Here is a 25659-nt window from a genome sequence, read left to right on the forward strand (position 1 = left end):
AACCCTCGCTGCTGCCTCCACAGCGCTGGGTCAGAACAACCACGTGCAGCAGAGTGGCCACTGAAATGGCCGAGTACAGAGAAGTTTACAGTTGTTGTTGTTGTCGAATTTTGACAGAAGCTTTGTCGCGTGGCGCATGCAACGGACAACACTCACATCTTCTTGGTTCTTTCGGTAAAGTCACGTAGAAGGGAAATAATAAAATAACGGCTGCTTGCGTTGTAGCCGAAACGTCGTGAGAATTATTTTATTATGTTTTATTTTCATTATTTTATTATTTCCCTTCTACGTGACTTTACCGAAAGAACCAAGAAGATGAATCCCTGCAGTCACGAAAGCTTTACATCGAAATTTAACACTCACATTGTTGAGTCACAATGAGATGTGACTGACAGCGAGTGGCAGGCTTAACGTCAGGGGATTGCAGCTGAGGGGTGATGTAAAAGTCGCGAGAGAGACAGGCGTGTGACAGGGAGGTTTGTGGTCTGCCCGTCACGACGTGAATGTGAACCGTCGCTCGTTCTCGTCGCTGACGCTTCATTCCCGCTCCCTGTACAATTCTAGATTTGCAGCTTTCGTGACTGCAAGGATTCATACTCTTAGTTCTTTCGGTAAAGTCACGTAGGTAAAAAATTAACTTAAAATTAATAAAAAAATAAAACAATGAAAATCACGACGTTTCGGAGGCAACACAAGTCTCCGTCATCAGGTGGGACCGTCACAGCCAGATTAGTATGAATCTCTGTACAATCTTAGTGTTTGCGCTGAATGTGCGCACTTCTGTGGATGGGTGTCGCCGCCAGGACCCTAGCTGGTGTGGTGGCACGCAGGCGTGCGGTCCCAGTGCGTACACGAATAGACCTGTGGTGGCACACCACGTTGACGTTGATAATTGTTTTTTTACCCTTCTATCTGGCAACAAAACTGACACCTTTTTACAAGGAGTCATGTTTGCATAGACCACAATACCTGCAGTCATAATGCAAACAAAAAACATAACTCTGATAATGTGCACTGTCCTTAGGCTCTAAGGAAATCTGTCTCGGGTGTGGACCAATCAACTTCAAGGATAGTGCACATTATCAGAGTTATGTTTTTTGTTTGCATAATGACTGCAGGTATTGTGGTCTATGCAAACATGACTCCTTGTAAAAAGGTGTCAGTTTTGTTGCCAGATAGAAGGGTAAAAAAACAATTATCATATTTTTACTGGCAAATGAGGTTCCCATGGGGTCACGTTGACGTTGTTGAACCAGGTGAGGAATTGGGTGGCCAGGATGAGTCGCATGTGCAGGCGTGACTTGGGGCACTGCACTGTCCGGAAGGAGGCGCCGCTCACTGCTTTGTGAAAACTCCCAATTAAATGATTTGTGGGTCATTTGAAAATTTGCCAAATTTGAACCCTGATGCCGACACACAATGGCCTACTCCTGCGAATGACGTCAATGGATCGTTAATGTCCACTGTGAAGCAAACGGCGCGTGAACATTACTATGATTAGCACACGGCACCACCGCAGTATTAATCAGGGAGGCTGCTGGATTCGAACCGTGAACCTCTGCTACAAGAGGCGAACGCGAGGCCACGTCACGGCCCCGAGTGTTTAGCCGTCCAAGAGTGTGCCCCGTTGTGTAATTCATAAACTTTTCTTGGTGGCTTTTGCCGCGTGTATTGCTCCAGTAGTTTTGACCTAAATTTAGCAATGTGATTGTTATTATTATTATCATCTGCAGTCATCTGGAATGTCGCCACGTGGGTTCCGCATTTTCGGGTATCTTGGCATCCGTCTTTCCTTGCACGAGAGAACTGTTGTCTTCAGCTGTAGCCATTCACCCTCACTGACACGATGTCGGAATTGAGTGCGATACCAACACCGTTAACACGAGGTTCAAATGCGGACTTAGCATTTTGAGTGGCCACCACATTACTCGTGGCCACCAAAAACAAATTGAAATTATTTATCAAAATTTACATTAGAATGCATTGTACTTTAAATCAACAGAATAAATAAGCAGGCGATACGCCTTCTTCCCACAAAATATAAACGTGTTTTTCTACCCATTCCATCAGCCACAGCACGGTCTTGTTGTGGTGCATCACTTCAGCAGTGTCTGGTTCAACACGAGCAGAACCCTGGCCTGGTTGTGCCAAGCAGCGAATTATTATTCCGTGTTCATGAAAGAAAAATCACATTGGAGAAACCGCCACCAAACTCGTTCACAGCTTCTTAAAAATCCATCCCACGTAAGAGCAGCCACCTTGAATGGGCATCACTCCGTACGTCCGCACATCGTGACTCCTCAAGTGTCGGGGCGACTACCACCAGCACTTACTCCGCCACTATTCACTTGTTTCCGCACGATGGCAGCAGCAGCAATGCGTTCAGGAGCTCGATGCCAATGTCGAGGTCCACTGGCTATGACGAGAGGGCTTCAAGGGAGAGAGAGAGTTCGTGTCGTTTTGCTGTTCCTCGTCCATTGAAGGAGCACAGACTACAGTGGGTTTGCTAAATGGTCCATATGGTGGCATGGCAACAATCGCACTGCTGTAGCTCGTGTCTTCAATATTCATTTTTGAATGAGATGTACGCGCATTCCAGCACTGGATGCGGACTTTGCAAGGCCCCGGAGAGACACCCACACACACTGCTGATCTAACTATGACCCCAATCTTATGCCCCAGGTACTCTATATTCATATAAAGCACATGACCAAATCATGTCAGATCTCGAAAGCTCAGCAGGCGTTGACAAAGGACGGCTGTGCAGGAAATGGATGATTGAATGCACCTGTGTAGACCTTTGATTGTTCTACTCTTGTCCAAACACATATGCATTGAATCGGCCAAATATCCCACGGTCTAATAAATGTAAACCTTTGCCCCAACCTTATCTCAGCCCGCCTCCCCTCGTCCTCCACGGAGACAACGATCTCGGAACCGCTGTGCGCACAGCCACCTGTCCCCTGCTTGGGGTGTCACGGTGCGGGCAGGGGGTGGAAGGTGTGGGGGGGGGGGCATCGAATTAATGTCTATTTTTTTTTTTATAAATGACAGTACAATCTTGATTTGAAGCTTTCGTGACTGCAGGAATCCATACTCTTTGGTTCTTTCGGTAAAGTCACGTAGGTAGAAAATAAAATAAATCACGACGTTTCGGGCGCAACACAAGCGTCCATCATCAGGTGGTAAAGCATGCTACGTGACTTTACCGAAAGAACCAAAGAGTAATGACAGTACAATTCCTGAAAGGTGCGACGAAGAATTTCGAGACGACATAAAATGAAAGCAATTGACAGGGTAGATGGAGGCGAAGGCTGAGAGGCGATGGGAAACGGACGGACGATGACGTCAGCGACGTAATTCGCGGGGTTGAGGCAACGCACATCGGGTAGCGGTGTTAATAAAGTGACGACGACGTCTTCTTGGTTCTTTCGGTAAAGTCACGTAGAAGGGAAGTAATACAATAATAAAAATAAAACATAATAAAATAATTATGCTGAATTCCTCTTGATATGCAAATTCTTTTGTCAAGGCGCTCTTTCCCCCCTTCCAACCCAGCTTAAATATATGCTCCAAGCATGGTGCTGTTTCATTCAGACGCTGTCGCCTCGACAGACCTGGTTTTCACTTGAGGACGGCTGCTTGCGTTGTGGCCGAAAAGTCGTGAGAATTATTTTATTATGTTTTATTTTTATTATTTTATTACTTCCCTTCTACGTGACTTTACCGAAACAACCAAGAAGATGAATCCCTGCAGTCACGAAAGCTTTAAATCGACATTTGACGACGACGTGTTCGCGAAACGACGTTACATGGGGAGACGTAAATTGGGGGTATAACCGTATATTCATTTCAAAGGTCCTCCACCTCCGATTAGCACGGTTGGCTACCGTACGGTGCGAAAGAAATTCAACAAACATACGGCAAGGGCACAGTGACGCTCCTACACCACAATATTTGCGAGTCACTTCAAGGTGTGAACGAAGCATTGCCCTTGTGTCAGTCTGGCACCCCGCAGCCTCAGGCGTGTAGCTGCAGGGTCAGAGCCAGCTCTCACTGGTAGGAACCTCATGGTCACACCAGCCCACAGGGGATTGTTGTGTCCGTCCGTCGTGCAGGGAGGGGCTGGGTGGGGCTGGGTGGGGCTGGGTGGGGAGGGTGGGGAGGGTGGGGCTGGGTGGGGAGGGGCTGGGTGGGGAGGGTGGGAAGGGGCTGGGTGGGGAGGGTGGGGAGGGGCTGGGTGGGGGGTGGGAGCGGTGGGGCTGGGTGGGGAGGGGCTGGTCATCCCGTGGTGCCCTTATAAAACTCAACGTTTAACCTACTCACGCCGGCTTGTGCCCGCCCTCACAGTCGGCCATATTTGCGGAATACACCACGCCGCCTTTGACCCTGGCCATTGACCGAGCAACCCAACGCTCCTACCAGCTCCCTCCGCAGGAATGTGTTCTTGGTCCATGTCTTCATGTCACGAAGGCCTCAGTAGTGCTCAGCCTCAGTGGGTTTCCCAACGGTTAAATAAAGGAGAATCACACCTCCCCCGCCTACCTGCCTACCCATCCAATCTCGCACAGGCTCTAACTGCCCCCCAACCCCCCTGTTTGAGATTTCGCTTGAGTAATGATGTTCATTTCTTTAAATAAACTCTGGATGTGTTGTGTTCAGCCAGGCACTATTTTATTCGCCGTTTGATGCCATAGACCCAACAAGAACAAAATGCTTGAGAAAAAGTTTCGAGAAATTATTTTACGGATTGCCCAAAAGTAAACCCTCTTGGAAATCTCACGGCTATCCCACGATTAAATAAAGCACGCGGCTCCCACTAACACATCTCAATGTCCCATCACGGCTACATGAAGCACAGCTGTAGCCTTTGCGAGTTGTATTAAGTTGCAGGAGCGACAGAGGTAGCGGTAAGGCCTCCATCCAGCAGTGGATTGGCCCTGGCTGATGCTGATGATGATGATGCTGCTGCTGCTGCTGATGATGATGACGATGATGATGCTGCTGCTGATGATGATGCTGCTGATGATGATGATGCTGATGATGATGCTGCTGCTGCTGCTGATGATGATGCTGCTGCTGCTGCTGATGATGCTGCTGCTGATGATGCTGCTGCTGCTGATGATGATGCTGCTGCTGATGATGATGCCAGCATGACTTCACATTTATCTCGCCCGCCCCCCTCCGCCCCCACCCCCGCCCCCCGTGACGTCACACGCGCGTGTGTGTGCCTGTGCGCACCCCGCTTAAAGGCACCGCTCCGTGCCGTGGACGCTGCTTCCCGCTCACGGATGCCAACCTGGAACGTCGGGCAGCAACAGCAGCAGAAGCAGGTACGAGGCACCTCGGGCCGGACCGAGAGGACCCCCCTCGGAGCCAGGGAAAGTCCGGGCGGCGCGTCGAGGCGGAATCACCGAGGCGAGGCCTAGTCGGGCGAGTCAGACACCGGTGCTTGGATAGCGGCTTACCCGGGCGCGCTCGGCCTGGGGACCCCTGCCCGGGCGTGGTCGGGGGCCGGTGCGCGGGGTGACCCCTGTGGAGTAACGGGGGTGTGCGCTCTATGAATGGTCGCCTGTTACTGTGGCCACCGTTCGATTCGGCAGTCGTTTATTTTTTCTGGCACGTTCCTACAACGTCGTCTGCCCCATTAGCCTAGACACAGCAGCAGCAGCAGCAGCCTTGCCCTATCTACAGCTGGATGAAAGCTTTCCCACACACTGTCGCCACCGCTCGGGGTTTCGCGATGCGCGTCTGGCACGGCCCCACGAGCCGGTTTCATCGCTCCGCGTTTCCCTCCGTTGGCTGCCGCTCCGTTGTTAGTCTCGACCACCGATCGCGCCGTCCGTGTCGCTGCCCACTCGCCGCCATCGATCATCAAAGGGGGCGAGCCGGTGGGTTCATCTTCACCCTGTCTCCACGTGTTCCTCGGTGACCTTTCCGATTGTGTTCCATCTCCTTCGTCAACGCGCGTGTGTTCTCACCCACGTGTGATCGCTGTTGCTCCTCTAACCCCCCCAGTTCAGTCGTCCGTGTTCGCCCGTGAGCCACGATTCGGCGGTCCACTTGATAATAATAATAGTTTTTTTTATCTGGCAACTAGACTGACACCTTTTTTTACATGGAGTCATGTTTGCATTGACCACAATACCTGCAGTCAGAACGCAAACAAAAACACAACTCTGATAATGTATGCACTGTCCTTGAAATTGATTGGTCCACACCCGAGACAACTTTTCTTAGAGCCCAGTCTCACATGGTGTTGGACCAGATGACGCCAAAAGGCGCACAACTCAAAGACAATGCACCATCAGAGTATGAGAGCTCGGGGTAAGCATTTACACCTTGTAAAAAAGGTGTCAGTTTTGTTGCCAGATAAAAGGGTAAAAAACAATTATCATATTTTGCTACTGGCAAAGGAGGTTCCAATGGTGTAAACACGTGAGTAATGTTACAGAGTCCGGGAGCGGTGGCGCTCTGGTAAGCGCACTGTGATACCAACTCGGCGATTCGCAGCCACGACTTTACATCAGTGGTGGTTATGTGACCGGGTGTTGGGCCTCCCCTAGGTCGACTCGGCCTCCAATAGATAAACGAGTGTTTTTGTGCGGCGTGTAAACGTTAGCACTGGGGAGAGACCAAGACGGCCTGGCGTGGTGTTGCCCACAGCACACATCCGTAGCTGTGCAAGGGCTTCATAGGAGCTTGCTGAATAGCACTTGCGCAAACAGTGTTATGTGGGATACAGCGGGGTGTCTGGCTCTCAAGATAATGCAGAGTTAGTGGACCGTAGGTGACACCAGGGCAGATGGGGAACATGAAGGGATACACGGTGATGTTGTAGGCACTCTATAGACGAAGAGGCGACGGAGTAGACACCTTGAACAGGATAAGTAATCTTGATTTGAAGCTTTCGTGACTGCAGGAATCCATTCTCTTTGGTTCTTTCGGTGAAGTCACGTGGGTATAAAATAAAATAGATCACGACGTTTCGGGCACAACACAAGCGTCCGTGTTGCGCCTGAAATGTCGTGATCTATTTTATTTTATACCTACGTGACTTTACCGAAAGAACCAAAGAGTCAGGATAAGTAAGAGGCAGTGTTGCATCACAAATAGCCCAGGGGTGGACATGCACATCGCCGCGATGTAAATCTGCGACGGGAGTGATTCCCATCGAGTGGAAGACGGCTGCAAGTTTTGATGGAGAGGCCTTTGTGGCTGGAGTTTGAGGACACGGAATGGGTGTACAGCGAGATGAGAGAGGTTGGACAGAGTTCATGAAAGCATGAACTGGTGTGTAATAACGGGTTATGTAACCCGTTTGGTCATGCTAGCCCGTCTGAGTCACCAAACTCTTTACACTGCATTGGGAAAGTTCACAAATGTCTTCCTCAAAGGATTTGTTTTTTACTTCGTGTGGGTGGGAGCTGGAGCGTTACATCCAACACGCGTCCGAGGGGGTGTTACACTCGCTGTGTGCACGGACAGACAGGTTCATCCACCAACCCCCGTCGCTCTACTACTGCCCACTTCGCAGCCGTGTTCGATCGAGAAGGTGGAGCGGTCTCTTGCCGTGACCCCATCAACTGTTGCCGCCACAGAGCCGCGTTGCTGCCTTGTTGTTCCACGCCGTGCTGCTGCCGTTTCCAACGCGTTCTGCTGTTTTTATTGAGCGGAAACTGTGCATCGCACTCGCTGGCGGGGGGATTGGGTATGGGCAGGTGTTGCCCTTAAGAGTCGTGTTACATGGATACAAGGAGCGGAGCGCTGTGCTAAATACGGAACAGGGTCTGAGCGGCTTATTTTTCGAAAGCCACTGTCTCAACACGGCCAGCAGGTAACGATTAGAGACCACGAAGTGATTGCTTTATCGTCCCGTACGGTGGCCAATTTTTACACTTTGGAATTTTCTGCCTTTGCTGGGCGTGTTGAGAATCGGTTCTCCGTTGAAAAATAGACTCGTGGTGTTCATGGGCTTCTTACCTGTTCACAGATGAAGGTCCAGCACTGCTGTGTGACGAAGGTCATTCCACTGTCTGGAGTGGTACGTGTTATTTAAAGCAGTGAAATGTGTGAGGGAGTGGGGAGCAGTGGTTGGTGGACCTGAGTTTAATTCCCGGACACGGTGGACGTCAGTGACAAGCCATACATGAAAAAGTCCTGGATCTCCCACCCCCCACCTGCCACTGACCTCGATCAGTTTGGTGAAGTATGGTCAAAACCCGAACACTATGAGTGACATGGCAGAAGGCCTTTCGCGCTGAATTTTACAAAGGGTCGTGAATTCACACAGCCCTTTTTAAAGCCGCAAAGCTGTTTCATTCGCTAAGTGTTGCGTACGTGCGTGTGGGCGAATGGTGCGTCTCAGCAAATTCTGGTTCTAAAGGAAGGTTCACCACGTGTCCCAGACTCGCAGAATCTCTTACTTTCCCACTATACTTCGCACCTGTAGAGAGTGGTGGCGCAGTGGTTTGGGTTGGGCTTAGATGAGATGGGAAAGTCGGGGATGAGATGGGATGGCAGGCTATACATGGTGTTACTGCCCAGCCCGTGTTTTGGTTTTGATTATGTTATTTAGTTTTGTCTTGTTGGACTGTTTATGTTCATAGTTAAATAGTATATACATTAAAATTTGCCTTATTACATGCAGATGTTTATTTATTGCCGTAATTTGTTTATTTATGATCGGGCAGAACCCATTAACGTGTAAACTCTGTATTGTAAGGCAGATTTGGGTTAAAAATACAAACATGTTATACAGGCTGTACAATTACTGCTCTGCTTTGAACTTGATAATTTAGACATGTCTCCTACAATAACACTTAGCATTAACAGATACAATGTCCACATCTGATTGGGACCTTGTAGATAACATGACTGTTTCTTCTGCCACGACAATGTCAACCAAATGTAAAGTTAACCTGATTGCTAAATTCAACATCATGTCAAAAAAGAAGCCAGATCCACACATTAAAAAGTTAGATGTTGACAAGATTGTCATCAATCAGAGTAACAGCCCAATTTCCGATAGCCTAAAATCGGTACTAGCTAGAGGGCTGAATTTCGCAGTCACCCCCAAACACATCCCAGTGGATGATATCATTGCCCAGGTTGACGTAGCCCTCAAAGGCTTGGGTCACATCACCAGCAGACGTGGCAAGATCTGAAATCGCCGCCATCCTCAAAAACGCTAAGAAACCCATTAGTAACGTCAGCAGAGACGAGCGCTCTGAACTCGCTCAATTGAAAAAGAGAGATGACATTGTCATCCTTTCAGCCGACAAGGGCAATGCCACGGTCATCGTGGATAAAACCACATACAACAACAAAATCCAGGATCTTCTTAATGATGGCAGTTATACCAAAATCAACAAAGATCCTACCAACCATACTTTTTGTTTTTTTCAGTAAAGTCACGTAGGTAAAAAATAAAATAAATTAAAATGAAAACAACTAAATTAAATCACGACGTTTTGGGCGCAACACGAGCGGCCGGACGCTTATTTTTTACCTACGTGACTTTACCGAAAAACCCCAAAAAGTATGCATCCTTGCAGTCATGAAAACTTCAAATCTAGAATCCTACCAACCGCCTGGCTACAAAAACCCAACAATATCATCACGAATTCGACTTTTCTAATCGAACCGACCAAGCAGCTCTCTCTAAAACCTTCGGCTGCTAGACCACCCAGATTTTATGGCCTTCCAAAAATCTATAAAGAAGGTACCCCGCTCCGTCCTATCGTTTCCATCATCAACTCGCCTACCTACGAACTGGTCCGATTTCTGTCTGAGACCCTGCTTCCATTCACGGACAAGACCACCTCAGCAGTACTTAACTCAGCTCACTTGGTTTCTCTAATCAAGGACATTTCACCGTCTCCAGATGATTTGCTTGTCAGCTTCGATGTAGTCTCTCCGTTCACCAAGGTACTTGTACCTGCCACCATAGATTATTTTTTATTTTATTTTATTGTTCTACCTACGTGACTTTACCGAAATAACCAAAGAGTATGGATTCCTGCAGTCATGAAAGCTTCAAATCAAGATTAGGGTGTACAATTCTTGCATATCAGAACATTGTGACCAAGATTGTCAACATAAATAACGCAAAGATTTGTGAAAATTCTAACTATACATTGACACCGCCCAGCAGTAGCACGTTCACCGCTTATAATTCTAGCGGCCGCCCCGGTTATTGCTACACGGGCAATATAATAGTAAAATACGATGTTCCATTTGCTTTGTCAGTGGACTTTAAAGACCCCGTGATGTCATTTGCAAGAGTCGGCTGTCGTGTGCCGCCGTCGGGGCCCAACTTTTTCAAATTATCAAATGACCCCCAAACACACTCGGTTGGGATCACACGCAGCCATCACCCCCCCCTGCCCGCCCCCCTACTGGCAAGGCGATGCCCCCCAGGTCGCTCGGCAAATGGGAGCCTATCCTGGCCTCGTGAGTTCTCATCTCGTTCGGCAAAATCAACTCGAAACTTTATTATCCTGTGCTGCGGGATATTGCACAACACCGACATGATTGCTCTAACAACGCAAAGGAAATACACGAGGTACTTTATGAGAAGATACTAGACCGTGCCTGACAATTTTATGAACTCCGGTTACTGTACACGTTTACATGTAAAATGTGTAAAGCGTGTGAACGGAAGCGACAGGATTTGAGTGAATCATTAAGTCGGAATATTGACTTTATTGATTGCTTGGAAGTCTTAAGTTTTATAGTCTTCAATTTTGGCCACTGACAACGAGAGCTTATGCTGTTGCTACGAACCTACTACGGGTTCAGACTACACGTCAGCTGCCACGTGGACTCATGTTGGTGTGGAACGAATGGCCCTCGCCTCCAATTTATTGTCTTTTCCACCACAATGCACCACGACGGCGCATCACAGTTTTCTTCCCCGAGTTTGTGATGGACGGACATCGACCATTGCGGACAGAGGGCCCTTGCCTGTAACATTGGGCAACTCGGTGACTATTGATTAACATGACTCTGTTGATGAGACTCAGATATATCTAATCCAGTGTAGGATGGGACCGCTCAAAGCAATGTTGCTCAAAAGCTTTTGTCCCGGTGAACCATAAACTAACCATGCAAAAAAGATTTAACTACACATTTTTGGACCATCTTATCTGACGGGCACTCTTTTACTTTACCGAGTGTTAACATCCCCAGCGTTTAACAGTGTTCTCCTTTTTCGTATTTGATTGTCAGCCAACACTGGTAAAAACAACATGAGCATTTTCGTTCTCTTCTGTCATGTGCACCAACAGGTGCTTGTGCACAAACAGGTCCACGTACTCCTAGTCCTTTCTTTTAGCCCCCCCCTTCCAATACGTCATCATGTGCACCAACAGGGGCTAGCACACAAACACGTCCACGTCGACGTCTACGCACACCTCTTTTAGCCCCGCCCCCCCCCTCCCAATACGTTCCATTCATTGGCTACCACATTCTGATAAGCTCCCCCCCCCTCCCCCTTAACTTGTATTTAAGAACTTGCATCTTGGAATCCCTGCCTCACTTGATACAGCAAATCTGGCTGTGACGGTCCCACCTGATGACGGAGACTTGTGTTGCCTCCGAAACGTCGTGAATTTTATTATTTTATTTTTATTAATTTTAATTCCATTTTTTACCTACGTGACTTTACCGAAAAAACTTAAGAGTATGAATCCTTGCAGTCACGAAAGCTGCAAATCTAGAATGAGCCATAATCTGATGGACTGAATGGTTGGGGTTACACAGCGAGTCGGAAGCGGCTGTTGGTTAACGTCCGTCCGTCTCCTGCTCTGGGGTAAGCAGCCCACTGGAACCACACGGCTTGTCAACAGGAGCGGTTCTTTTCATTCTGCACGCTCAACCATTCGATCTCCTCGCCCCCATTCCCCCGAACCATCGCACGCCTACTCCAGTGTGTGTTATAGTCACGTGTGTGAACCGCCTGCTTGATGTATCCACTGCTGGATGAGGGCTTCACGACATCGTACGGGTTTTTGGGAGTCGTTTGACCATACTTCACCGTGCTGGTTATCGTGACTTGGTGAAAGAGGGGAGCATAGACTTTGACAGTAGAGTACCGTACAGCAATGGACGTTGTTGCACGGCTTCCTCGTGACAGCATAGCCTCGCGGCAGCCTATAGCACCTGTTTTTATAGAGTACATGGCGGTGGTCGCCATCCAGGACGGTGAAGGTGCACTCCGTACGATTTGGTCGTAGGGTTTAACCCCATGCGTTTTGAATAGGGGCTATACATTCGACGAATGTATAAATATATATGTGTGTGTGTGTGGCTCATACAGTGTGGGAATTGGTGGGTGGGTGGAGAGTGTCTTTTACAAGCCACATTCCAGAGGCCGGATCTACCAGTGGGGGCCTCATTAATTAACCCACGCTACCTGTCTGGTCAAAGACTTTCAGGAATCATTGGTGAATCAAAGGAGGGGGGTGATCAGGGTGGAAGAGAGGGCTTTTGCTGAGCTGAGCTTGATAATGAAACGCAGCATCGCAATGTGCCTTCAGGATAACGTTTTTAATCATTGCATATGTTAACTTTCTGGCCTGGGTACGAAAGTAAAAAAAAAATATGCACACTGGCAAAGTAAATGGAGCAAAAGGCAGAATATTGGGCAAAGAATCCGACACGCGGCTTGGGATCGCACAAGGGCAGTGCGAGAGGGACGTGTGGGCCAGGGAACAAACACACATCGTAGATGTGGCGTACACTCTTAAGGAAAGCGAGAGAGAGAAGGCGCGATAGGCTGATGGACAAGGTCCACGAAGGAATGGCAGCCAAAGGACATAATTCGCCTGAGAAGACGATCATTGTCGAGGTTGAGTGATGATGTGAGCTCGTCCTTGTGTGTGCACGTCTTTGTGTGTACCTAGCCTGGAACAAGCTCTATGGCGATGTAATTGCCACTTACTGACAATGAACAGCTGATGTAGTTTGTATACCTGTGTGTATATTTAACGTCTTTTTGAGTGCACACTGAGTACACACTCACGTGGTCTCGCATTGTAGTAGGTAGCGCATTGCGCTACAAGCCTGGCGACCCAAGTCCAAATACCGCTCATTACCAAAAACAGTGACGAATATTTGAACCGGTCCTCAGCCTTCCCTTGAGCGACTCTGCCTTAAATGAGTACCTTATGTGGTGTGTGTAAACAATAGCTTTGGGGAGACAAAGGTGTTCCATGCCGGCCTTAATATGTGCTCGCTAACACCACTTGCCCCAACAGTCTGTTAAAGGCTACACGGGGGATCTTTGTTTTTGTTTTCTGTGTGTGTGTGTGTGAGATGGAGGGATGAGATCAGTCGATGTCCATTAGGAAGATGGATTGTGGCTTCACAGCACTGAGAGGTTAGGGTCAGGGAGACCTTCATCTAACGGTAGATAGACCTTCGCCTGCGATGTTCTAATGATTTACCACCTCGGCAATTCCAATCCGTTTTAGAGTACGTGCAACGAATCGTACATGCAGGAAACGATTATTTGCAGAAATTAAATGCAAATGTTACCGTTAGGTTATCGGGGATGAACGAGCCAGAACAAACAAGTCCTACGATATAAACGAAACAAACGAGATAAACATAATTTATTCTCGAATCAAATCGTGACCGGATTTCTCTCTCTCTGTCTGTGATTTTCACGTGGATAGTGAGGAGCCAGCGTCAGCCGATTTGTGCACACAGCGTTGGTGTACGGTGCTTTTTCTGCAATATTTTGCTGTCTTTTCTTGGATTTTCTGTTTGCACTTAGTCACATAGTCACTTTAAGATGTTTTCTTGTTCATGTTTTTTGTTTGTTGCGGTTGCACCCGATTCAAGAGCCAAATGGCTCACAGGGCTACACCTAATAAATGAACTTGAAGTAGTGCCGTCAAGGTCTCGGCGTGCTTGGAAGTTGGCGAACCCTGTGCATCCTCGCACTGTTTATTCCACGAATGTCAACCCAACAAAGGTCATCGCCGCTTCACGGCCTGCTAACGGCGCCTGGTGGTGCGCTGAGACGCAGTCGTTCCGTCGCTGTGCACGAATGCAGGGCTACCTTGCACACAGACGCCGGCGCGGTACCTTGTACGGTGACTGAAAACACCGCGGAGAATCTTGGAGTTGTGAGTAATAAGCGAACAAAGCAATAAACTAACGAGCCAAGGGTCTGCCTCGGCCCAAAACAGAGAATCAACACCGACTCGGTGGGTTTTCCTCGACTGGATTCGTATTTTTACAGTGGCGTTTGTTGTTTTGCTTGGTGTCATCAGCAAGAACCCATCCATGGCTTCTCAGCTGCCACAGGTTTACTGCTGTGGCCAATTTCATTTTCATTGTGCCATGTCACTAAGGGACTGTGTCTTGTGTGGTCTAGGACTGGTTTTTGTTGTTGTTGTTTTGCTGCCTTGCCCAAGCTTGTATTTGTGTTGAAAATTCGGCAGGAATGTGTATACTTATGCAATTTGTATATGTACTGTCTATTTAATTTAATTATTTTTAGTGACTGCTATTGTTTGTTGTGATAGCTCGCTGACCCACACCTATTAGACATCTGTTAAAACGAGCTCCATAGCTCATGGGATTCCAGCAAGATGAATAAAGATTCTTACTCCGATTCTGAAGTCAATTTATTTTTGGTTAACGCGTGGCATCTTTCTGGCACAAATCTGCCACCCCAAAGGGCCCCACCGCATCATTTGGATTGCTTGACGCACTCTGCTGCTGCTGCGGCTTCGCTGTTGATTCCTCGCGACGTCTGTGGCCTTCTCTTGCCCTCGCTCGTCACGTTTGGCCACCCGGAGCCATTGGTTTGTGATGCCGTACCTCGCTGGTGGCAGGGCGGAAGTCAAAACCGGTGCAGTGTCTGAGAAATTGAATGGACGTCACTGGGGAGCGTCACACTGCAAGAAGAGCTTTAGGGTGAGAAATAAAACATATGGTGATGGAACAAACTTTTGGAGGGTTTGGTTTATTGCTTCTGTTGGCCACACTGCCTAATGTGGTTATAGTGGAGAATAGTCGCTTGGTGTGGGTATGGTGGCGAATGGTCACTTGGTGGGTATCGTGTATAACGGTCACTTGAATGTTTGGTCTTCTGCTGTGTGTGCAGTCATCTGTTGACTTCCTCAAGCTGTCTGTGGGAGTGACAACAGAGCTTTTCACTTTGTAGCCCAGTGGCAAATGTAGTCGCAGACTTCTGGTTACCACCGTGAGCTGTATTTTGACTGCAGGGAACGGCTATATAGGAAGCCGCAACCCAAATACACATTTCCTGTTATTTCATTTTGCTCCCCAAAGGAGCGCCCAGCCACACAGCGGCAGATGTAATCTGCTGCTTTTAATAGCAGGCTGCCTCTTCACCGACTGCTAGTTGTTTGTGTGTGTTTCTATATATATACCGTATATACTTTCTAACAACCAAAATTAACATGGAAATAAAAGTAAGTTTAGGGTGGGTGGAGCGGTGGCTCAGTGTTTAGCGCGCTGCCCTATGAACCCAGCGACCCAAATTTAATTCCGGGCCACAGCTGATATCAGTGATGAGTGATATTTAAACGGTTCCTAGCAAAGTCCCTTTACCGACGACCCGGACTCACTAGCATGGTGAAGTATGGTCATTCAACCCCCATGACCGAAAGGGTGTGGGGAGGCCTGCATCTGGCAGTGGGTTGATGATCAGTCGCATAATCGTTTGCGGCCTTGAGAATATAAGTAGCAAAATACATAAACAGACAATATGCATCCCGAACAAATATTTGCCCTCCGCATTAAATGTAAAATTTTTTTTGCAAATCCCATCAGCCACATGGCCTGCTGGCGTTGCATGTGTTCAACAGCATTGCTTTAGTAAAAACAAACTCTGGGTCGGGTTTTGACCGGCATGCAGGCTGGCGAACTGCCAGACCTTGGTAAGTAAAGTCCCTCTCTGGTAGCCGTGGGTCCCAGTTGAGGCTTGCTGTGTTTTTGAAGTCGTGTGTGCACGAGGGCTTTGCTGTGCGTTTGCATTGCACTTTGATTCGAGGCCACATTCCACCACGGCTCTCTCTCTCTTGAGAGAGCTCCTGAGGGTGGCAGCGAGGGTCCTTGAGCGATCCGCGTGCCCTGAGCTCACCCACAGACACGGCCCCCTGTGTTTTCTCGGCTTCCCATGTCTCTTGGCTCCCCGTATCTTGGATTCGCGGCCAGCGCCATGTGCTGCAGCCGCTCGTGATGTCTTGCCACGGGCAGCATTCAACACCACGGCGCACGGCTGTACTCCCGGGTCCCGTCTGCACTCTGCGGTGACGCGTACAGATTTGTCGGGCGGTCATGATGCTGGGCTGTGGTCCGGTAGCGTGGAGGCAGCGAGGGTTGCCGTCCCATTCGTTTAATTTGTGGAAGAACGCTTGGCGAACGGAGTGGAACAACCCGGACGTGCAGAATAGACTCCTCATTCGAGACCCAAAACATCACATCTCCTGGCTTTGACATTCCTCCTCCTCGGAGGCAGTGGTGTGACCATCATCCGCATGGGAACATCAACAGATCGATGCGTGCGTCTCCATCATAATCGTCGTGCGATTGTGGCCATGCAAACCGAACCATGGACCACAGTAAACCCACTGTAGTCTGCTTTACACCCTCTCTCTCTCTCCTGAAGCCCTCTTATCGTGACCAGCTGAACTTGACATTACATCTGGCTCCTGAACGTTGTGCTGCCATATCCAAGAATAGAACAGAATTTGAGGAATTGCCTCGGTACAGTCGATCATCGTGTGCCAAAATTGTAGCCCAATTGCCACGTTCCACATCGATGTACGCTTCTATATACGGTATGTGAACATTGCCGCCCATCGTACCCCGCGTGTGCCGTCCTCACGAGGACCGCGCGAGGCTAAGTAGATGGCCCCGTTCAGCCTCGTACATTTTTGTGTACGGTGCTTTTCTGCAATATTTTGCTGTCTTTTCTTGGATTTTCTGTTTGCACTCAGTCACATATTCACTTTAAGATGTTTTTTGTTCATTTTTTAGTTTTTTGTTTGTTGCTGTTGCACCCGATTCAAGAGCCGAATGGCTCACAAGGCTATACCTAATAAATGAACTTGAACTAGTAGGGGGTTGGTGCCCGCGAGTAGATTTCTCAGCAGTAGGGGGTTGGTGCCCGCGGGTAGATTTCTCAGCAGCTGCAGCTTCAAGATTATAGCCACAGGTTGGTGGTGGGCTTCGGGGGAAGCATTTGCGGTCGGGCAGTCCGCTGCAATACGAACGCTGCCAGCGCATGCGGCACCCGTTTCACCAACCATAGGATTTCTCCAGAATAAATAAAGATTCTGATTTTGGTCCATTGGCAACACACGCACCGAGTTGGGGTTGAAACGCGAAATCGTAGAATCGAAGAACACAGAGTGCTGTCTGCACCGCCACTGAATAATTACGTAACACCGTTGCGTTACTATTAACAACATATTACGAAACGCGGCTTGTGTAACTCAACTGATCGCGACCGATGCGCTGCATTCCAGACAGCTGTACGTCACGAGCAGGGCTTGTGCTGTGCCCGGCTGCACTGGAAATGCGCATATCAACGTTGGCAGGCGGCGTCTCTGGCTTGCAGAGAGCCGCGTCGTGTCAGCGGATTCTGTTATTTAGTTTCTTTTCTCCCCTCCCTTCTGGGGACGATTGAACAATCCCTTGGAATAACTTGACGAAATGTTGAATTGATACGAGCGAGTTCTTGAACACAAAATGGTGTGGGAGGGATTGCGATTCCCAAATGGCCAACGTCTACACCGCATAGGGTTTTTCCCCTTTTTTCTGGCAACAAAACTGACACCTTTTGCAAGGAATCATGCTTACACATTGACCACAATACTTGCAGTCAAATGCAAACAAAAAACAATACTCTGATAATTTATGCATTGTCTTTGAAACTGATTGGTCCACACCAGAGACAGCTTTCTTTTTGTTTTGTTGCCAGAAAAAAGGGGAAAAACCCTATTAGTATATTTTGGTACTGGCAAAGGAGGTCCCATGATGTCTACACTGCAGTCGAGGTGTTGCCATCTTCCACTTGCAGAGCTGTCGGGAGCAGACGTTGCTTTGTGTGTCCTACTAGTTTGCCGGTTGTGCTGTTGACGTCCAATTGTCGTGACATCACACGTGTCCGGAAACGGCCCCAGCAGATGACCCTGGGCACTAATCCTACCCTATTTCTGTCGTCTCTTCAATAATTCTAAATTTGAAGCTTTCGTGACTGCAAGGATTCATATTTTTAGGTTTTTTTCGGTAAAGTCACGTAGGTAAAAAATTTAAATTAATAAAAGTAAAATAAAATAAAAATCACGACGTTTCGGAGGCAACACAAGCTTCCGTCTTCAGGTGGAACCGTCACAGCACGTGGCTTTACCAAAAAAACCTAAGAATACGTCTCTTCAATAGCCCATCTTACCCACACTAGCCGGTGCGGGCTTTAAAGTCGTACCTGACCTGCTTCATGGAAATCATTATTTTCACCGCGGAAATCTGTAGATTTAAATGAAAAATCCGAACGAATGTGGTTTGGTTTTTGTGCATTCAATGGTGACCATGGTGTGTATGTATACTTGTATATACACACTTAAGAACCTAGTTTCATTATACGCCGGTTAAGTGCATCAGCTAAAGACACGGCGGTCAAAAGCTCACCCAGAGGGCACGTAGTGGTGCTGCTGCTGCGATGGCGTTTGTGAAGGGCTCTTTTTTGTCACATCCACCACCTCTGCAGAATGACATTGATCAGCCGCGGCCCGGTGACGGGATGTGCGCAAGTCCCAACGCGCCCTGCGGCGAAACATTGCTGCAGGCCTCTTTCTCGACGTACCTAATTGTGTTTTGTTTATTTAATGAGTATTTAAATAAATGATGATGATCATCCTCATGATCATTACAATCATAGTCGGCGCTTATCTATCCACGAATAGATGAAAGCTCTTCCCACACCGACTCCGTGGTGGTGGTGACGTGTGGGAGTGGTGCTGAGGTGGTGGTGGTTGTGGTGGTGTGCGGGAGCGGTGCTGAGGTGGTGGTGGTTGTGGTGGTGTGCGGGAGCGGTGCTGAGGTTGTGGTGGTTGTGGTGGTGTGCGGGAGCGGTGCTGAGGTGGTGGTGGTTGTGGTGGTGTGCGGGAGCGGTGCTGAGGTTGTGGTGGTGTGCGGGAGCGGTGCTGAGGTTGTGGTGGTTGTGGTGGTGTGCGGGAGCGGTGCTGAGGTGGTGGTGGTTGTGGTGGTGTGCGGGAGCGGTGCTGAGGTTGTGGTGGTGTGCGGGAGCGGTGCTGAGGTGGTGGTGGCGACGAGCGGGAGCGGTGCTGAGGTGGTGGTGGTTGTGGTGGTGTGCGGGAGCGGTGCTGAGGTGGTGGTGGCGACGAGCGGGAGCGGTGCTGAGGTGGTGGTTGCGGTGGTTGTGGTGGTGTGCGGGAGCGGTGCTGAGGTTGTGGTGGTTGTGGTGATGTGCGGGAGCGGTGCTGAGGTTGTGGTGGTTGTGGCAGTGTGTGGGAGCGGTGCTGTTGTGGTGGTTGTGGTGGTTGCGGTGGTTGCGGTGGTTGCGGTGGTTGCGGTGGTTGTGGCAGTGTGCGGGAGTGGTGGTGATGGTGGTGATGGTGGTGATGTTGGTGGTGGCGACGTGCGGGGAGCGGTGCCCCAACGGCCGCGCGTTCGCCGCTTGCTGCATAGTTTCGCGGCTCCAATCCGGCAGGCCGCCCTGGTTAACACTGCGCGCCGTCTGCGTCACAGCTGACGTGGAAGATCCCGTGACGTAATTTGAGAAGAGAAGGCCATTGTGTACCGGCATCTTGGTCCAAATTTGTCGAATTAGAAAAATGACATGGCACATTACTGAATTGGGATAACACACGGCAACATCACCCCTGGCTGTGCAACGACTGCAGACTGCGCGTCTCGTGAAACACACCAACGCCTTCCTGCGTGATGGCCGTACGCTTTAACAATGGCGCGAATACCAAATGTACTAAGTTATGCATTTTCTCCCTCCTCTATTGCGCGTTGTTGTGTGTAGCGTTGGCCAAGTAGGACGTGCAACTGAACCGATTGGACCACGACGCCGGCTCGCGGATCCGCGATGGCTCTGAGCGACGGGTCGCTGCCGCGGCAGCGAGAGCTGGGAGGGCGGTCCACGGAGGGCTCTGCGTGCCATCCGATGAGCCAGGCGGACCTGGAGGGGCTGGCGATGCGGGCGGAGCACCCTCCGCCCACGCTGCGGGAGCGCCTGTTCTCCTGCGTGCAGTGAGTCGCGGCATCCCCAGCGTTGCTCTGCATCGCGCTTTCGGCCGGGGACGGCTTCCGGTCAATTGCATAACACTGGTCAAGAAAAAAACACTTTTTTCTGGCCTGGACTTTTGCAGCTGTTTTAGACTAATTTCAGGGTGCCGATTCCAAATCTGATCTCAGATTTGCTCTATCACATCTCATTTTATGCTATCGGCATACCCCATTTTCATTGATTTTACCCGAAATTAACTCTGTCACTTATGATTGCAAGTTGTTGCGAGTCAGTGACTACTTTAGTGTTAAAATATGGTGCTGTATTTTTAGGATAGTGTGTTTATAATATCATTTTATGTAGATATCCACATTAATTTTATATTTTTCTTCTGCAGTTTTTATTGAAAATGCAATATTTGATCTCAAAAACCTGATGTGATGGACAAAAATTGATGCCAGATTTGGAATCAGCACCCCAAAATTACCTTAAAACCGTTGGAATACCTTATGCCAGAAAAATTGTGACCAGTGTACTCGATCGCGTCCATTGCTCGGCTCGTCGGACGACATAAAGTTAGGCGGGGGGGGGGGGGTAAAGGTCTCTCCTGTGTTCCCAAGTGTCCCGCTAGTTTCAAGTTGATTTGAAGCTTTCGTGACTGCAGGAATCCATACTCTTTGGTTCTTTCGGTAAAGTCACGTGGGTAGCACGATGTCTGTCGCAATTTTGAGAAATTTGCGGGTAATTTACGAATTTGACATTTGGATCGGGACGCCAGCGCATTATCGCCCAGCCTTACGAATTATGTCACGGGATCTTTAAGATCGACTGATGGGAGGTGATGAGAGAGGCTTGGTGACGGTAACGGCATCAACAGGCGTGGCTTGGGCTTGTCGGGGGTTTCCCTCCTTCAGGAAGCAGGATATGGGTGTGACCGTGAGTTTTAGAGGGCTGAGTGATTTACAATTGTCCGTTACTAGATGGACGAATCATCCCGGTTGTCACTGCGACCTCGTGCGATCTCCACCAAGGCACGGCGTCTCGAGACGCGTTGCATTAGTGAGACCGCAATCGCTGCCCCTTGCCAATCCACTGCTGGATGAAGGCCTCCTCACGCTGTATCAGTCATGGGGATTGTTTGACCGTGGGCAGTGCGAATTGGTCAGGGTGGGCAGGACCTGGGGCCATTTCCGATATTCCCCCCCCCCCCCCCTGCTGATGTTAGCAGTCACCAGGAGTTGACCTTTGCTCACTGGGTTCATTGCGTAGTGCGCCAGATGCCGCACCACCGCTCCTCCCTGCAATTTCATTCTGCGCTTTGTTAATGTCAAATGTTGTTGTTCTCGGAACCACTGAGATACTTGTTACCATACCAGGAAATGTAACCTTTGCCCGGCTCGGTCTCTTGTGCTTTGGATGGACACACCGCACATGTGTTCACTAAACCCCCCGTGCATCAGTCGCCGCCATTTGTACGGTACAGTTCTCCCCTACCGGTGCTCAGATTTGTATCGCCTTCGGGCAGGATTAGCGCTGAAAGAATGTCAAGAATTCCTAGGTTTTGTTTCAAACTTTTTTTTAAACTTCACGCTGCCCGAAACACGCGCACAATAAAGGTGGGCAGGCTACCCAGACCTGAAACCAGCTCTTTGTTTTTATTTGTTGACGAGGGTAAGAAACCTTCGGCCGTAAACGGCTTTACAAGAATGGGGTGCTGTACGAGCAGGCTGTGAAGGTAAGTCGTTGACTCGACAACAGTTGTGAAATCTGGCAGAGGGGTATGAGCGATGGCAAGACGTGGTGGCCCAGTGCCATCTCCACACCTCTTGACCTCAATAGCCCTTGCGAGTCACTTTTGCCATCTGAAAATGTAACAAGTTTGTACTTGTGTGTGTGCCTGTACGTGGCTTCATGTGTCCGCACGTGTCTGCGTTTGTGTGCTTCCATGCGTTTGTGTGTGTGTGTGCGCGTGCGCGTCTGTGTGTCTGTATGTATGTTGAACTTCTTTCGTATTGTACGTAGCTAACCATAGGCAACTGTGCGCGCGTGTGTGTGTGCGTGCACGTGTGGGGAGTGGTAGTGTAGCAGTTAGCGCGCTGCGCTACGAACCTGGCGACCCGAGTTCGATTCCAGCTCACGGGCAACACCAGTGACGATTATCTGAACCGGTCCCGGGCCTCCCCTAGGTCTACTCAGCCTGAAATGAGTACCTGGTGCGGTGTGTAAACATCGCCACTGGGGAGACAAAGGCGGTCGGGCGTGGTGCTGGCCACCCACCCCCTCGTGTGCCGTTCCGGCCTTCATAGGTGCTCGCTAACAGCGCTTGCCCCTACAATCTGTTAAGGCTATATGGGGGATCTTTGTCTTTGTGTTTGCAGCTGCTCTCGCGCGGACCTGAGCGCCCGGATGAAGCTCGCGTTCCCCGTACTGTCATGGCTGCCGCGCTACCGTCTGCGCGAGTGGTTTCTGGGAGACGTCTTTGCTGGCATCAGCACCGGTGTCATCCAGTTACCGCAGGGTGGGTGGCTACGCTCGCTCTCTCACTCGTGGCCCCCTCCAAGCCTCTCCTCCTCTGCCTTTCAATGATTGGCTGCCCTCTCAGTAACGCGTTTTCGATATTCATTGAGATCTACGTTGGGTTCTGTTCATTGAAAAAAAAAAATGTCGGTCGCTAATCTGCACTGTATCTGGCCAACTCTTGAAGACCACCGGCACACCCCGAGGAATATTAAGATGAACGTCAATTGTTGACGGTCAGTCGTTGATAGTTCCGTGGAAGGTCGCTCCGATTCGGCTTCTGCTCCTGGGGTCTGGAATTCTCTTCTTCTTGAACTCCTCCGTGCGGTTGACACTCTGCTGCTGCCCTTGTTCAAGTCAACACTTACGACCCCATTTGTGTTCACGTTATAGTTCCCCCCCCCCTCTTACCCCATTTGGCATCTGGAGATGTGGTTGCATTTAAATGCTGCTACGGGAATGTACATCGTATCGTATTGATGTTGGCGTTGCTGGGTTTTATTGATGCTTGCTTAACCACACTTGTCCCAACAATTTGTTGTGGCTATACGGGTGATCTTTGGCGTTCCAGGAATGGCGTACGCTCTGCTGGCCGGAGTACCTCCCATCTATGGCCTCTACGCCTCCTTCTACCCAATGCTCGTCTATTTCTTCCTCGGGACATCTCATCACATCTCCATTGGTGAGTGCGGAAGCGAGGCCGAGAATTCGCATTTCAAGTTGAATTCCTATATCTAGGTGAGAACGCAATAGATCAGGATGCAACAGTCACCTGGAGCATTACTCTGATGTCTGTAGGGGGCCTTGGTTCCAATTGAGTAATTTATCGAATGTGGCAAATTTGGAGCCCGTTGCCGGCGCACGATGGGCTACTCTTGCGAAAGACGTCGGGCAATATATAATGTCCACTGTGAGTGAAGCGGACAGCGGGTAGTGTTATCATGGTTAATACACCCGTGTTATTAACCAGGGCGGCCGCTGGGTTTAAACCGCGAACCTCTGCAACGAGCGGCGAACGCGCTACCGCTGGACTGCGTCACTGCAGTTGTTACTCTGGCGTGTGTCCATGTGTGTGCGTGCGTGGGCGTGTTATGCGCTTAGTGCACTGCGCTGCGAACCCGGCGACCCGAGTTCGAATCCTGCTCACGGCGAACACCAATGACAATTATATGAACCGGGTTCCCGCACACCGCCACGCCTGCCGTGCCGGCCTTCCCAGGTGCTCGCGTAACGGCACTTGTCCCAACAGCCTGTCGAGACTATGGGGGTGACCTTTGTCAGGCACGTTCGCGGTGCTGAGCGTCATGGTGGGCGACGTGACGGAGCGCGTGGCGCCGGACGAGGACTTCCTCCTGCCGCCGGCAAACTTGACGGGCACCAACCAGACCCTGAGCAGCATGCGATTGTCCCTGGAGGGCATCGACGTGGCAGCGCGCGACCAGGCACGCGTCTCCGTCGCCATCGCCGTCACGTTCCTCTGCGGAATCTTCCAGGTGTGGCACGCAACCACGGCACGCAACCACGGCACGCAACCACGGCACGCAACCACGGCACGCACCGCTCTGCTGGTCAGTCTATTATATAAAGACCTGGTCAGAGACTGGGCTGTTAGTCTATTGCACTGGTCAATACACTTTTTCTGGCATAAGGTATTCCAACGGTTTTAAGGTAATTTTGGGGTTCTGATTCCAAATCTGGTATCAGTTTTTGTCGATCACATCAGGTTTTTGAGATCAAATATTGAATTTTCAATAAAAACTGCAGAAGAAAAATATTAAATAAATGTGGATATCTACATAAAATGATATTATAAACACACTATCCTAAAAATACAGCACCATATTTTAACACTAAAGCAGTCACTGACTCGCAACAACTTGCAATCATAAGTGACAGAGTTAATTTCGGGTAAAATCAATGAAAATGGGGTATGCCGATAGCATAAAAATGAGATGTGATAGAGCAAATTTGGAATCAGCACCCTGAAATTAGTCTAAAACAGCTGCAAAAGTCCAGGCCAGAAAAACAGTTTTTTTTTTTGTTGACCAGTGTTGTCTAGGGAAAGCTGTCGGTGGCCACCGGCGGTCAGATGTTGGTGGTCATAAGAATGTTTTCACCTTGCTACCCACATTTCATCACTGCAGCGCATAATAACATGACCCCCCCACCCCCCCCCCACACTGCGTCCGTGCCCCGTGCACCCCGTGACGGCAGCTCTCCCTGGGTATGCTGCGGTTCGGAGTGGTTGCGACGTACCTCTCCGAGCCCATGGTGCGCGGCTTCACCACGGCCTGCTCCATCCACGTGTGCGTCACCCAGTTCAAGTACATGTTCGGCGTCAGCGTCTCGCGCTACAGCGGGCCCCTGGCCATCGTATACGTAAGCAGGCGTGCGTGCGACGTGTGGCTGTGTGCCAGTGTGTATCTGGTGTGGGGAGCGGTGGCGCAGCGGTTGGCGCGCTGCCCTACAAACCTGGCGAGCCGAGGTACGATTCCCGCTCGCGGCCAACACCAGTGACGATTATTTGGCCTCAAATGAGTACCTGGTGCTGTGTGTAAACATCGCCACTAGGGAGACAAAGGCGTCCGGGCGTGGTGCTGGCCACCCACCACCTCGTGTGCCGTTCCGGCCTTAATAGGTGCCGCTCGATAACTGCACTTATCTCAACAGTCTGAAGGCTATGCGGGGGATCTTTGTCTTTATATTTGCATATGGGGGTGTCTGTTTGTTTGGTGGCTCCACGGTGTGTCTGCACTTTGCTACAAAACCGGCAACTCGTTGAAATCTTGCTCATGATCAATAAGAGAGGTGTATATGTGAACCAATCCTGGGTCTCCGCTAGGTTGATTCGGTCCTTGCACGAGTACCTGCCACGGTGCGTATTAAACATGAGCATT

At 49.7% G+C, this 25659-nt stretch overlaps 1 protein-coding gene across 2 annotated transcripts in view; it reads left to right on the forward strand.

Moving 5' to 3' along the window:
• Window positions 1-25659, forward strand: part of LOC144946188 (prestin-like) — a 68662-nt gene that overhangs the window by 16295 nt on the left and 26708 nt on the right. The window contains exons 2-7 of one of the 2 annotated variants that reach the window (XM_078875014.1): window positions 5253-5333; window positions 20042-20268; window positions 22624-22763; window positions 23334-23444; window positions 24044-24255; window positions 24977-25141. In XM_078875014.1, the coding sequence (XP_078731140.1) occupies window positions 20105-20268; window positions 22624-22763; window positions 23334-23444; window positions 24044-24255; window positions 24977-25141 (792 nt within the window). In that variant the 5' untranslated portion in view covers window positions 5253-5333; window positions 20042-20104. The remainder of the gene's footprint in view (window positions 1-5252; window positions 5334-20041; window positions 20269-22623; window positions 22764-23333; window positions 23445-24043; window positions 24256-24976; window positions 25142-25659) is intronic. The other variant, XM_078875015.1, reaches the window with a different exon arrangement.

The sequence above is a fragment of the Lampetra fluviatilis genome, chromosome 40 (genome assembly GCF_964198595.1).
Source record: "Lampetra fluviatilis chromosome 40, kcLamFluv1.1, whole genome shotgun sequence".
In the NCBI taxonomy this organism is placed as follows: Eukaryota; Metazoa; Chordata; class Hyperoartia; order Petromyzontiformes; family Petromyzontidae; genus Lampetra; species Lampetra fluviatilis.